Source organism: Triticum aestivum, chromosome 5A (assembly GCF_018294505.1).
Source record: "Triticum aestivum cultivar Chinese Spring chromosome 5A, IWGSC CS RefSeq v2.1, whole genome shotgun sequence".
NCBI classification, from domain to species: domain Eukaryota; kingdom Viridiplantae; phylum Streptophyta; class Magnoliopsida; order Poales; family Poaceae; genus Triticum; species Triticum aestivum.
In genome coordinates this window covers 662,423,117-662,435,743 of record NC_057806.1, presented here as the reverse complement: position 1 = coordinate 662,435,743, position 12,627 = coordinate 662,423,117, and the positions used below count along the sequence as shown (strand labels likewise).

General features: G+C 47.2%; 2 protein-coding genes across 2 annotated transcripts; both read right to left on the bottom strand.

The window, feature by feature from the left end:
* Positions 1–4,877: 4,877 nt before the first annotated feature.
* Positions 4,878–5,819, bottom strand: LOC123108274 (uncharacterized). The gene has a single exon (XM_044530094.1). It carries the CDS (start codon positions 5,622–5,624, stop codon positions 5,277–5,279), a length of 348 nt encoding a protein of 115 aa, XP_044386029.1. The 5' UTR covers positions 5,625–5,819; the 3' UTR covers positions 4,878–5,276.
* Positions 5,820–10,164: 4,345 nt separating this feature from the next.
* LOC123108273 (uncharacterized) lies at positions 10,165–11,910 on the bottom strand. Its single transcript, XM_044530093.1, has 3 exons — positions 11,694–11,910; positions 11,101–11,271; positions 10,165–10,629 (listed from the first exon to the last, which is right to left on the bottom strand). The coding sequence occupies exons 1-3, from the start codon at positions 11,781–11,783 to the stop codon at positions 10,546–10,548; spliced, it is 345 nt and encodes a 114-aa protein (XP_044386028.1). The 5' UTR covers positions 11,784–11,910; the 3' UTR covers positions 10,165–10,545.
* Between the last annotated feature and the right edge of the window lie 717 nt (positions 11,911–12,627).

Genomic DNA, 12,627 nt, shown 5'->3' with positions numbered 1-12,627 from the left:
TTCATTCCGTTTGCACTCCGTTTGATATTCCTTTTCTATGAAACACTGAAATAGGCAAAAAAACAGCAATTTGGGCTGGGCCTCCGGTTAATAGGTTAGTCCCAAAAATACTATAAAAGTGTAAAAATAAGCCCATTAACATCCAAAATAGAAAATATAATAGCATGGAGCAATCAAAAATTATAGATACGTTGGATACGTATCAATGCATTACGAAACGAGTAAAGAGACTTGCCTGTAACGAGATTGAACTAGGTATGGAGATACTGACGATCGAATCTCGGGAAAGTAACATACCGATGACAAATGGAATAACGTATGTTGTCATAACAGTTTGACCGATAAAGATCTTCATAGAATATGTGGGAACCAATATGAGCATCTAGGTTCCGCTACTGGTTATTGATCGGAGAGGTGTCTCGGTCATGTCTACATAGTTCTCGAACCCGTAGGGTTCGCACGCTTAACGTTCGATGACGATTTGTATTATATGAGTTATGTGATTTGGTGACCGAATGTTGTTCGGTGTCCCGTATGAAATCACGGACATGACGAGGAGTCTCGAAATGGTTGAGAGGTAAAGATTCATATATAGGACGATAGTATTTGGATACCGGAAGTGTTCCGGGGGTACCGGGTACGTATCGGTTCACCGGAAAGGGTTCCGGGCACCCTCCCGGCAAAGATATTGGCCTTATTGGGCCAAGGGCGGGACAGACTAGCCCATAGTGGGCTGGTGCGCCTCCATATGAGCCGGCCTAAGTGGAGAAAGAAAAAGGGGAGGATGAAAGGAAATAGAGAGAATAGGATTCCCCCTTCCTTTCCCCTCTCCCCTCTATCCTTTCCCCTTCCGGAGAAAAGGAAAGGGGGAGGCTAAATTGGAGGAGGCCCCAAGTAGGATTCCTTCTACCTGGGACGCCCCATGGCTGTCTCCCTCCCCCTCCCACCTATATATATATATGGGGAGGGGGCGCCTAGAACACACAACAAACATTGTTAGCCATGTGTGGCGCCCCCCTCCATAGTTTACGCCTCCGGTCATATTCACGTAGTGCTTAGGCGAAGCCCTACGCGGATCACTTCACCATCACCGTCACCATGCCATCGTGCTGACGAAACTCTCCCTCAAAACTTTGCTGGATCAAGAATTCGAGGGACGTCATCGAGCTGAACATGTGCAGAACTCGGAGGTGCCGTATGTTCGGTACTTGATTGGTTGGATCGCGAAGACGTTCGACTACATCAACCGCGTTAACCTAACGCTTTCGCTTTCGGTCTACGAGGGTACGTGGACACACTCTCACCCTCGTTGCCATGCATCTACTAGATAGATCTTGCGTGATCGTAGGAATTTTTTTGAAATTGCATGCTACGTTCCCCAACAAGTATGGACTTTGATTGACTTGCCCGATGATCGGCAAGTCATAGAGAATAAATGGATCTTCAAGAAGAAGACCGGCGCTGATGGTAATGTTACTGTCTACAAAGCTCGACTTGTTGCAAAAGGTTTTCGACAAGTTCAAGGAGTTGACTACGATGAGACTTTCTCACCCGTAGCGATGTTTAAGTCTGTCTGAACCATGTTAGCAATTCCCGCATTTTATGATTATGAAATCTGGCAAATGGATGTCAAAACTGCATTCCTTAATGGATTTCTCAAAGAAAGGTTGTATATGATGCAACCAGAAGGTTTTGTTGATCCTAAAGGTGCTAACAAAGTGTGCAAGCTCCAGCGATCCATTTATGGACTGCTGCATGCATCTTGGAGTTGGAATATACGCTTTGATAGTCTGATCAAAGCATATGGTTTTATACAGACTTTCGGAGAAGCCTGCATTTACAAGAAAATGAGTGGGAGCTCTGTTGCATTTCTAATATTATATGTGGATGGCATATTGTTGATTGGAAATGATATTTCTGGATAGCATAAAAGGACAATTGAATAAGAGTTTTTCAATGAAAGACCTCAGTGAAGCTGCTTATATATTGGGCATCAAGATCTATAGGGATAGATCAAGGCGCTTAATTGGACTTTCACAAAGCACATACCTTGATAAAGTTTTGAAGAAGTTCAAAATGGATCAGCCAAAGAAAGGGTCCTTGCCTGTGTTACAAGGTGTGAAGTTGAGTAAGACTAAAAACCCGACCACGGCAGAATATATAGAGAGAATGAAAGTCATTTTCTATGCCTCAGTTATAGGTTCTATAAAGTATACCATACTGTGTACCAGACATGTTGTGTGTCTTGCCATGAGTTTGGCAAGGGGGTACAATGGTGATCCAGGAGTAGATCACTGGACAACGGCCAAAATTACTTTTAGTTACCTAAGATGACTAAGGAAATGTTTCTCGGTTATGGAGGTGATAAAGAGTTCGTCATAAAGGGTTACGTCGATGCAAGCTTTAAACACCGATTCAGATGACTCTGAGTCTCAATCTAGATACATATTGAAAGTGGGAGCAATTAGGTAGAGTAGCTCCATACAGAGTATTGTAGACATAGAAATTTACAAAATACATACAGATCTGAATGTGGCAGACCCGTTGACTAAACTTTTCTCACAAGCAAAACATGATCACACCTTAATACTTTTTGGGTGTTAATCACATAGCGATGTGAACTAGATTATTGACTCTAGTAAACACTTTAGGTGTTGGTCACATGACGATGTGAACTATGGGTATTAATCACATAAAGATGTGAACTATTGGTGTTAAATCATATGGCGATGTGAACTAGATTATTGCCTCTTGTGCAAGTGGAAGACTGAAGCAAATATGCCCTAAAGGCAATAATAAAGTTGTTATTTTATATTTCCTTATATCATGATAAATGTTTATTATTCAGATTTACGAAGTCATCATAGACGCCTCGTCGCCGACGGGAATGTCTCCTCCCACTGAAAGCGCATCACGGAAATCTTTAAATAAATTCATAAATAATGCGAGCTCCAGGATTTGAACCCTGCTGGGCCGGGGATATCACTGTCTCTCTATCCATCCAAGGTTCGCTATTTCATGTGTTCTTTGTACTGCTATGATTGAGAATAAATAGATAGATTTTTTTTCAAAAAAAGGTGGAACCTTTTGGGAAAAAATATAATATCCACTCGACCCATTTGAAAAAAAAGAACCTTTTTGTTTTTCTTGATGCTAGCAAACATGCTCAATCCTATAAAAATCGAATGAACGTGATATTTCAATCGAATGACTGATATTTCAATCCCGCAGAATCTAAACTGGTTGAGCGGTGCTTTCACTCGGATATCGCTCGTGCAAGAGGTCAACGCCGCCTCGATCCAATCATGGACACATCGAAAGAGAAAGGGAATCAATTCAACGAGAGGAAATCGATCCCTTTCGTCGGGTCACGCAAGTTGCAGCTTGCAAGCTAGTCCCGGATTATTACTTTGCTACGTACTCCGGCTGGCTAGGTAGGCCGCCATGTCATGTCAGCACACCACACCACATGGCCGCTTTCCGGGTCGACGCTGCACCGAGTGGCGCCGGCCCCGGGGGCGCGCGCGCCCGGTACCCGCGCCCGTGACCGCAGCGGCATCATCGCATATATCGGGACTCGACGCCGCCGGACCGGACCGGTTTCCGTTGGCATGCAGTAGTAGCTAGGCGGCTATGGCTGTGCTAGCCAGGCATCGGAACTCGCAAGTTTCGCCGCTAGCTAGCTTGCCACCGCTGGTTAATTGCACTCTATTGCCCGTCGGGCATCTCCATGTCGTTGCTCCTGCAGCTGTAGGGGCAGTGCAGGCAACACGCCATGGAAGATGCATGCATGCATGCTTGGCAGTGAAAGGGACGCAAATCCACGAGTCAGATGGAGAGCCCGTTGATGCTTAACTAATAAAATTCGTGCTTACCGGTGCATTAGCGAATTGCTCTGCCTTTTCTGACCGGAAAGCTCACGTTGTTCTACTGTCAAGTCAAGTTTTCATCATAAAATCGTACTTACGTCCGTGCCACTTTAAAAAGAAGAAATTAAGGAAGGCGAAAACTGAAACCTGGACGGTCAAACAACTCTCTCGCGCGGCAGTCGCCTGCGCTCGGCGCACACGTGGGCGGGCGAGGATCCAGCAGCGTATCTGCTCGAAAAACACGTACGTACTTACATAAAAGCAGCGGCGCGGCAGTCACGGCGCAGCGATTCTCCGATCGCGGCCAGATTCTTGCAGGTTTGTCCGTTTGCAGCACCAAGAGAAGCGTCCCATGGACGTGAGCCTCGCAAAAGCTACTCCTCCTCTTCTCCTCTCATCTCCGGTCCTCTCGTTTTCGACCAGAGAGGCGCGTACGCTACGTTGACAGCACGAGACATGCGCCACTTCTCTCCCACGACCGCACGTCACCCGCCCATGCACCCACGCAACACGTGCACACACTTGCTCACGCGTACCGACTGACATTGACGTCGGACAATGAGCCACGCACGACTTCTCCAAGTCCATCTCTCACTGACGCCGGAGCCCAGGCCGTGCATGGTTGAAGCCGACGGTACAACAGTTGCCATCAGGCCTTCACTGCGTCCGCAAAATCTCCACTGCATGCAGTACATGGGGGAGGCTCCTTCTGGAAGACGGATTGCATGCCACATGCGTACATGGGGGAGCTCGATCGTCATTAAGCCATGATCTATGGCTTAATGGCCAGTAAAAATAATACTACCAGCTTCTTTCCCGGCCGTGGCGTTCTGGGGTAGCTGTAGCACGGGTTAGGGAATGCAGGCTAACCTAAAAATACTTCAGAATCGAATCTTGCACTGTACACTTCAGTATATATTTAGCACCGTGTCAGTCATAACTGAGCCTGAGTGTTTCAAAAAAAAACCTCTGAGCCTGAGTGGACTGTCTGACTGCCGATCGAATCACTGTCAGCCACTCACTCAGTCTGTGAGAAGGAGAATTTACCACGTATGCCTCGGAGTAGAATAATCTGCGGGGCTACGGAAACCCTTTTCTTTGTACACAAAAATTGCACGTACGTAGGAGTACGATACTTATCCAACTAATCTGCGGGCCTACCAGCCAAATAATACTCATCGGCACTGAGGTAGCGGCAACTGCTGCTTACATTCCGATCATCTTAAACGACAAGAAACACCAACAACAGAGTACTAGAAGCTATGCTAACACGGCTGCCGCTGCTAGTGCGACCGAGAGAAACGAAAGAAGATGTAATTCACAGCCAGGATCAAGAATCGGGACCGGAAGAAACACTGATCGATGCGTGCTCGCGGAGCTGCCGAGATGGGATCGTGTGTCTCACTCTCATCGCTCGGCCGGAGGCGGGTGGTGGTGGCTGGTCCCGAGGCGGCGGCACGCGCCGGAGGCGAAGAGGGAGAGCCAGGCGACGAGCGGGGTGCCGAGGAGGACGAGGCCGACGGGCACCATCCAGAGCTGCTCCCGCGCCGGGTGGAACGCCACCGCCCACCACACCAGCACCCCGGCCCCCGCCAGCCCCACCGCCGCCACGCCCGCCGCCACGGCGCAGCACGCCCACGACCACGCCCACCCCGCCTCCGCCCCCGACGACGGCCGCCCTCCTCCTCCTCGGCCCGCCGTCTCCATGGCCGCCGCGTCGGCCTTGGCGCCACGCGACCCTTGCTCCGGCGCCATTGCGATCGAGGCGCGGCTAGCTGGTCTGCTCCTCCTATGCGCGCGCGTGCGTTGGGGGGCGGAGGAAGGAGAGCGCGGCGAGTGAATATACTGGCGCGGCGCGGGCGGGGGAGGGGGGAAGTGGGCGGCCGAGGCCCAGCCGGGGTTATCTGGTGATGGCGACTCCGAGGGCCGGAAAGGCGCCCGTTTCCTTCTCTTTCACGACGCCTTGTATTTATTTACTGCTCTCCACGTCGGAATTAACCCGAGCCCGTCGCATGCTCGCCAGCTGCCCGGGCCTTGATCACACGCTCCAGCTCGCCGAAGCGAAAGCTCGGCGCCCGCTGTTTCCGGCTAATAACTCTGCCGTGTTGCTTGCTTTCCTAGGACCAGAGGCGGCGGCGACGACGACGACGACCTTGGTTTGTCCGGTCGTCGGTCCAGCCAGGCCAGGTGTCCGGCGGGCCGGCGCCATGAAGCAGGGCTGGGCCGGGACGGACGCTTGTCGTACCGTGTCGGATGCGTCCCACACAACACCATGATGAGGGTGGTGTGCAAGACAAGGTCCGTCCGTGTCTGGTTAATTCACGCGGGCGTGTGCTCGTGCGTCTGTGGATTTCGCATCGCATCCATCATCCGGCAGTACCGTCAGTATTCCCGATCGCGATCCTCATCATCAAACAAAACAAAAACCATGGCGTCGCCTCGGAATCAAAGTTGGCCGGCTCTGTCCTATCCGCCGAGAATCCCAGCCGGGTCGGGCCGGGCCTACCCCCGTTTGTCATGGGAATATTTTCTTCAGGAACGCGCCGCACTGTGCGAGTCAACATAAGTGGCGATCCATGCCGCTGCCGCCGTCCCAAAAGGCTGCTCAAATGAGACGCATGTGCTCCTCTCCACGCCTCCTTTCCCACGATTCTGGCTGCAACAAACTCCTATCCCTGGGACTCGACCGGTGTCCAGTTTCAGGCAAGATCGATACTCGCACATGCTTCGCGCTGAAGCCAGCATCCGCACCTTGATTGCCATCACCGTCTGAAATCTCATCTTCACAGTTTTTTCTTTCTCTCTCGCGGAGTAATTTTGTCCTCAGCTGCTTCACAGAGAAGCTGATCGTCACATCCACCGGCTGATAGCACGACCGCACATAAACTTCCTCACCGACAATGATGCTGTCGCTCGTACTGACAACGAACGTTCAGCCATCAGAAAACTGCAAAACACATTCTCGTGTGGACGAATGAAATGGCTAAACGAGCACGCAAGGTGCTCCTGGTACTACCAAACAGACACTTGCTCCGCAGTCTACTGGAGGCTGTTCCCCTGTCGACGGCGCACCCGACGAAGGGGTACCGGATGAACATGAAGCGTCCTTCAGGGATCAGGAGCCACCGTCGAAAGGGATCTTGTAACGGTGCTAAGGACATCGGCTACGGATACTACAAGCTGGTAATCGTTACAGCAGTACCCACAGCAGTTTCCCCCAGATTTGAAATAGCATCCAGAGTACAGTATCTATCAACAAACTGTTGTTCGTATTGGCTACGGAGGTGGCCAGGACTGGTTGATCAGGACGTACCTCCCAAACGAATATATTGCTCTTCTTAATGTATGTCCTTAAAAAAATAACCATGGAAAAAATGAAAAAGGCCATTCATATACACAATACTAGACAAGTTTGAATGCCCTCCTTGTCAAATAAAGCAATGAATTCTTAGATCATGCGCTTGTTCATACTTACCATATTTAACAAGGTGAGCATGATGTCACCTTCAGCGGCACCACGCAGGTGTATCAGTTACAGAGCTGAAGTTATTTTAAACATAATTGACACAATGTATTGACCAAATGATCAACTTATGCTCAAAAATATTGCCATAGCATGAGCACAGACGAATTTTCACTTAGAAGCTGACATGGATTATGGTACAGCAAACACTCTGTGGCAGAAAATTTCTCACTTAATCAGAGTTCAGTTTGTTCTCAACGCTGGACGAGAATAAAAAAAGACCAAGAATGATCAGACTGGCACTCGCAAACAACTCTATGGATACAGCTCCCAAGTCAAAAAGTTTCTGAAACCTCGCAAAACTAAATAATTAAACCAGTAAAACAATCAGCAACATTTGTCTTCAAAGTCAGCACTACAAAATTTAGCAAAAGTAAGTCATTGGATTTATCTTTATTTTCAACAATGAATACTCATAATGCTATGGATATTGCCACTCTTACCAAGAAGCAAGTTGCCCAATAAGCTGAATAAACTTAGAAAAGCGCCAATTTTGACCGATACCATAAAACATGGTATTTTGACTCAGAGACAATGATGGTGTTGGCCGTTCACCTATAAGAAAACTGCAGAACATATTCTCCTGTAGAACAATGGAATGGAACGGCTAATCGAAGACGCAAGATGTTGCTGATGCCAAACGCATATTTGCCTGTCTCCTGGAGGGCCATGCCCCTGTCGACGGTGCACCTGACGAAGGATTCTCGTACCGGATGAACATGAACTGTCCTTCAGGAGCCACTTGTAATGGTGCTAAAGACAAGGGCTAATACATCGGGCACAGCAACTCAGAAGCTAGTGATCGTTACAGCATACCTACAAGGCTACAACAGTTTTTCAGTTTCGAAAAAGCATTCTTATCTGCATTAGGTCGATCCCGGGTGGCACGTATAAGGCCAGCGTTCGAGCCAGACAAGGGAATGCCGAGGCCTGCTGAAGCGTCCACAGGGAGGGCTCCCCAGGACCTTGCCGGAGAGCGGGGGCAACGCAGCGTCGCTGGCGGAGGAGTGGCAGAGTGTTGGCAGGTTTGAGTGCAGGGTCCATGGGGTCGCCGGCACCGGAGATGGTGCCGCGGTTTAGAGGGATGGCTGGGAGTGATGGAGACACGAGGGCTGGCGCCACAGCAGTGCCCGCTGGCCACAGTGACGGCGGCATATGCTTAGGGGCGTGGAGGTGGTTGGGTCAGGGTGGAGGAAGAAGGAGAATGTAGAAGCTCAGGCTGGGCTGGAGGGGGAACACGAGGGCAGCCGTTGGATTTCAATCCAACATTACCTATTGCATTAAATTGGCATTCTGAGTACCTATCGAACTGTTCATATGGGCAATGGACGATCTAGGGCGAGGACTGACAGGACATGCGCTTAATCGCTTATGATGGAAGGGTGGCTGCTTCTATCGTCCCTACTATTCACCAGGGAACACACTGTACAGCATCAGATGTAGCAGCGCCAGCAAGACTCATGACAAGAAATAGTGAGACCAGCTTAACTGTGATGCCACAAATTTACCATGGGAAACGTCCCTCGTAGATAGTACTACAGCAGTTTGAACGTCCTCCCCCTGAAATCAAAGCAAACAATTCTTAGATCGCTTGTTCATACTTACAAATTACAAAACATGTGATGGGCCTCACCTCCAGGGGCACCTTGCGGGTATATCAGTCACAGTTAGTAGACGAGCAGAAGTACAAAACATAACTGGCACAATGTATTGACCAAATGGTCAAAATCTTGGCATATCAGTAGCACAGATGAGTTCACCCTTATAAGCTGACATAGATTATGGTACAACAAACACTCTGTGCCAGAAATTTCCCACCTAATCAGGGTTCGGTTTGTTCTCAACGCTTGCTTTGCTGAGGATAAAAACACCAAGAGTGATCAGACTGGCACTTGCAAACCACTGTATGTAGAAAGCTTCCAATTCAAATTTTCTAAGAAATAAGCTCCCAAGTCAAAAAGCTGAGTGCAGCGTAGTAAACAAAAAAAAAAGTTTCCAAAATCTCACAAAACTAAATAATTAAACCAGCAAAAAATTCAGTAACATTTATCTCCAAAGCCAGGGCAATACAAAATAAGCACTACAAAATTTAGCAAAAACAAGTCATTGAATTTATCTTTACTGTCAGCAATGAATACTCATTATGATATTGATATTACCACTCTTACCAGGAAGCAAGTTGCTGAATAAACTTAGAAAAGCGCCAATTTTGACCAATGCCATGAAACATGGTATTTTGACCACACATGAACTTCCTCACTGACAATATGATGCTGTCGCTCATACTGATGACGAAACTTCACCTATCAGCAAACTGCGGAACACATTCTCCTGTAGATGAATGGAACGGCTAAACAAATGCGCAAGATGTTGACACGAAAACATATTTTGCTGTCTCAGGGAGGCATGGTGAATGCAAAGCTGCTGTCGATGGTGCACCTGACGAATGACTCTTGTACCGGAGCAACATGAACAGTCCTTCAGGAGCCACTGTGGAAAGGGATCTTGTAATGCTAAAGACACATGCTAACACAAAGGGCACAGCAACTGAAATGCTAATGATCGTTACAGCAGTACCAACAGCAGTTTTCCCGGATTTGAAATAGCATCCAGAATATCTATCAAACTGTTGTTCATACCGGCTATGGCTAGGGCTGATCAGGATATACCTAGCAAATGCTGGATGGATGACTGCTTCAACCATAAACTTGAATTGTTTCATCATGGAAAACCCTACACAGTATCAGAAGATGGCACCAGAGACAATAGACAAACTAGAAATAATAAGTAATCAACTTAACTGTGATGTCACAAATTTACAACAGGAGAAATGCAAAGAACAAAAAAGATCCACCGATAATGCTACAACAGTTTGAATGCCCTCCCGTTGAAACCAAAGCAAGCAACTCTTAGATCATGTGCTCACTTCTTACTTACAAATTACAAATTGGGTGGTGTATCTTAAACCGTTACAAATTGGGTGGTGTATCTTAAACTGTACTAGTGTACATGTTAGTGGATGAGCTGAGACCAAATGCACACATTATTTTCGGATACTTAGCATTGCATCAGGACGAGCACACAGCCACTGGAAATATAGGAATAAGCTTGCAAAATTTATGTCCCAGCTAACAGACTGGTAGCAACTCCCAATCAATCAGAGTTCACTTTCTCCTCAATACTTGATTTGCTGAGGATGAACACACCAAGAATGATCAGACTGGCACCTGCAAACCACTGTATGGACATAGCTCCAAGTTAAAAATGCTGAGTGCAGTTAAGTGAAAAAATAATTCCAAAAATTAGCAAAATTAAGTCATCAAATCTGTCAAAATTTAGCAGCATCTATGTATGTCATCTGCAGTAACTACTCAATGATATAGCAAAAATTGGTCATCTTTATGTTATGGAATGTCCACTCCAATTGAGCAAGAAGCGAGTTGTTTAAGGAAATTGCTGATTTTAAAGGAGATCACAAACCAATGGAAATAAAATTAAAGGCTTCCTTAACATGCACTACTGCCATTACGGAAAATGGAGAATTGTTAAAATAGTACTCCCTCTGTTCACAAATATAAGATGTTCTAACTTTTTTCTGAATCGGATGAATATAGACAAGCTTTAGTGTGTTTGTTCACTCATTTCAGTCTGTATGTAGTCCATACTGAAATATCCAAAACATCTTATATTTCTGAACGGAGGAAGTACCTTAGAAGGCAGAGGTTCCTGAAACAGGAAATACCCTGCAAGACCTGACGAGATGAAGTTGGCGGCGAAGTTGGTGACCGTTGCCTGGAGGGACGACAAAGCTTTGAGGCTGTTCACGTAGCACCCCCACATTGTCACGTTGAAAAGTATCACCATTCCGTATTTGAGCAACTGAGGAAGGCAAGATCACAGTCAGTGACAGTCATCGTCAGCCCTGTGTTCCGAAGCAGGGGAAATTTTGTCAAAAAATTTCAAGCAGGCAGCACTGATCTCAATCTAGGAGAAACTGAACCCTTTAAGTGCTGATCCCAAGCTACTGTACCCTTCATGTTATGCTAGTCAACACAGGGAGTAATTTCACCATGAAATAAATCGCGATTTCAGCTTGAATTCAGTCTTGCTTCTACCAGTTATAAGGTCACAGGCCCACACTCGCTATCGAATTCGCTAACTGGTAACTCGGGACAGCTATGTCGGAGATTCATGTACCGTCCGGGAGGCTGGAGCAACCTAAATTAAGGGGGCTGCAGACTTGCAGGTAAGGTGAGAAGAAGTTCAGATCGGAGGGAAAGGAGAGAGGATTGGTTCGGTACCATGGGCGCGAAGAACTTGGCGGAGATGGCGGCGAGCGCGGCGTTGAGGCCCGCCGCGAGGGCCCAGGCGTATCCGCCTCGGCTCGCCATCGGAGCTAGTCTTGCTCTCGCCGGAGATCCACTCCCCACGCTGCAGCAAACTAGCGAAGTGGTCGCCGATGCGCGGAAGGGGAAGGCCGGCCACAGCCCGGACGTGCATATGGACGACCAGGCCTTCTCGCCGCAATTACATGGGCCATGGGCCATGGGCTTTGCACATTCTTACAGCGCTAGTAAGAATGTGCAAGTAACCCTCCAAAATTTTCTCAAAAAAAAGTAACCCTCCAAAAAAAAGTAAGAATGTGTAAGTTGCTCAAAAAAAAAAGGTAAGAATGTGCAGAACCCCAAGGCAGCTTAAAGTGTGCGCTATGTCCCACCCGGAAAACATGCAAAGACTTCCAAGAGGGAATATGAGATCTTGCATCTGTCACTAGTCTTTTCTCAAAATAAAATAAAAATCTATCACTAGACTAGCGATATAGAGCAGTCCTACCAAAAGTTCAAAAAAAAAACATTCATACCAACGCTAATTGGACACGAGGATCTTTTATCACAAGTGCAAAAGAGATTAGTTCCCCGCAAAAAAAGAAGGCAAACAGATTCATTTTTCTGCAAAATAAGAAAAATAGTTCACGACATACGCTACCTAACCATAAGTCATGCAAATTTACCGACTCATTTAGTTATTTATCCCCATCGACATAACTCTCTCTCTCTACAATGACAAACCTATTAAGGACACTCACTGGTTCAAACATTGAAAATGTTGGCAGCTAGAGCATTTCCACCTACCTCTTTAGATTCTTATCGAAGTGGCTGGAGCCACCAAATAATACATTTGATCAAAAGAGTGCATGACCGGACAAATAAGTCGAATATGATTGCAAGAGTGCTA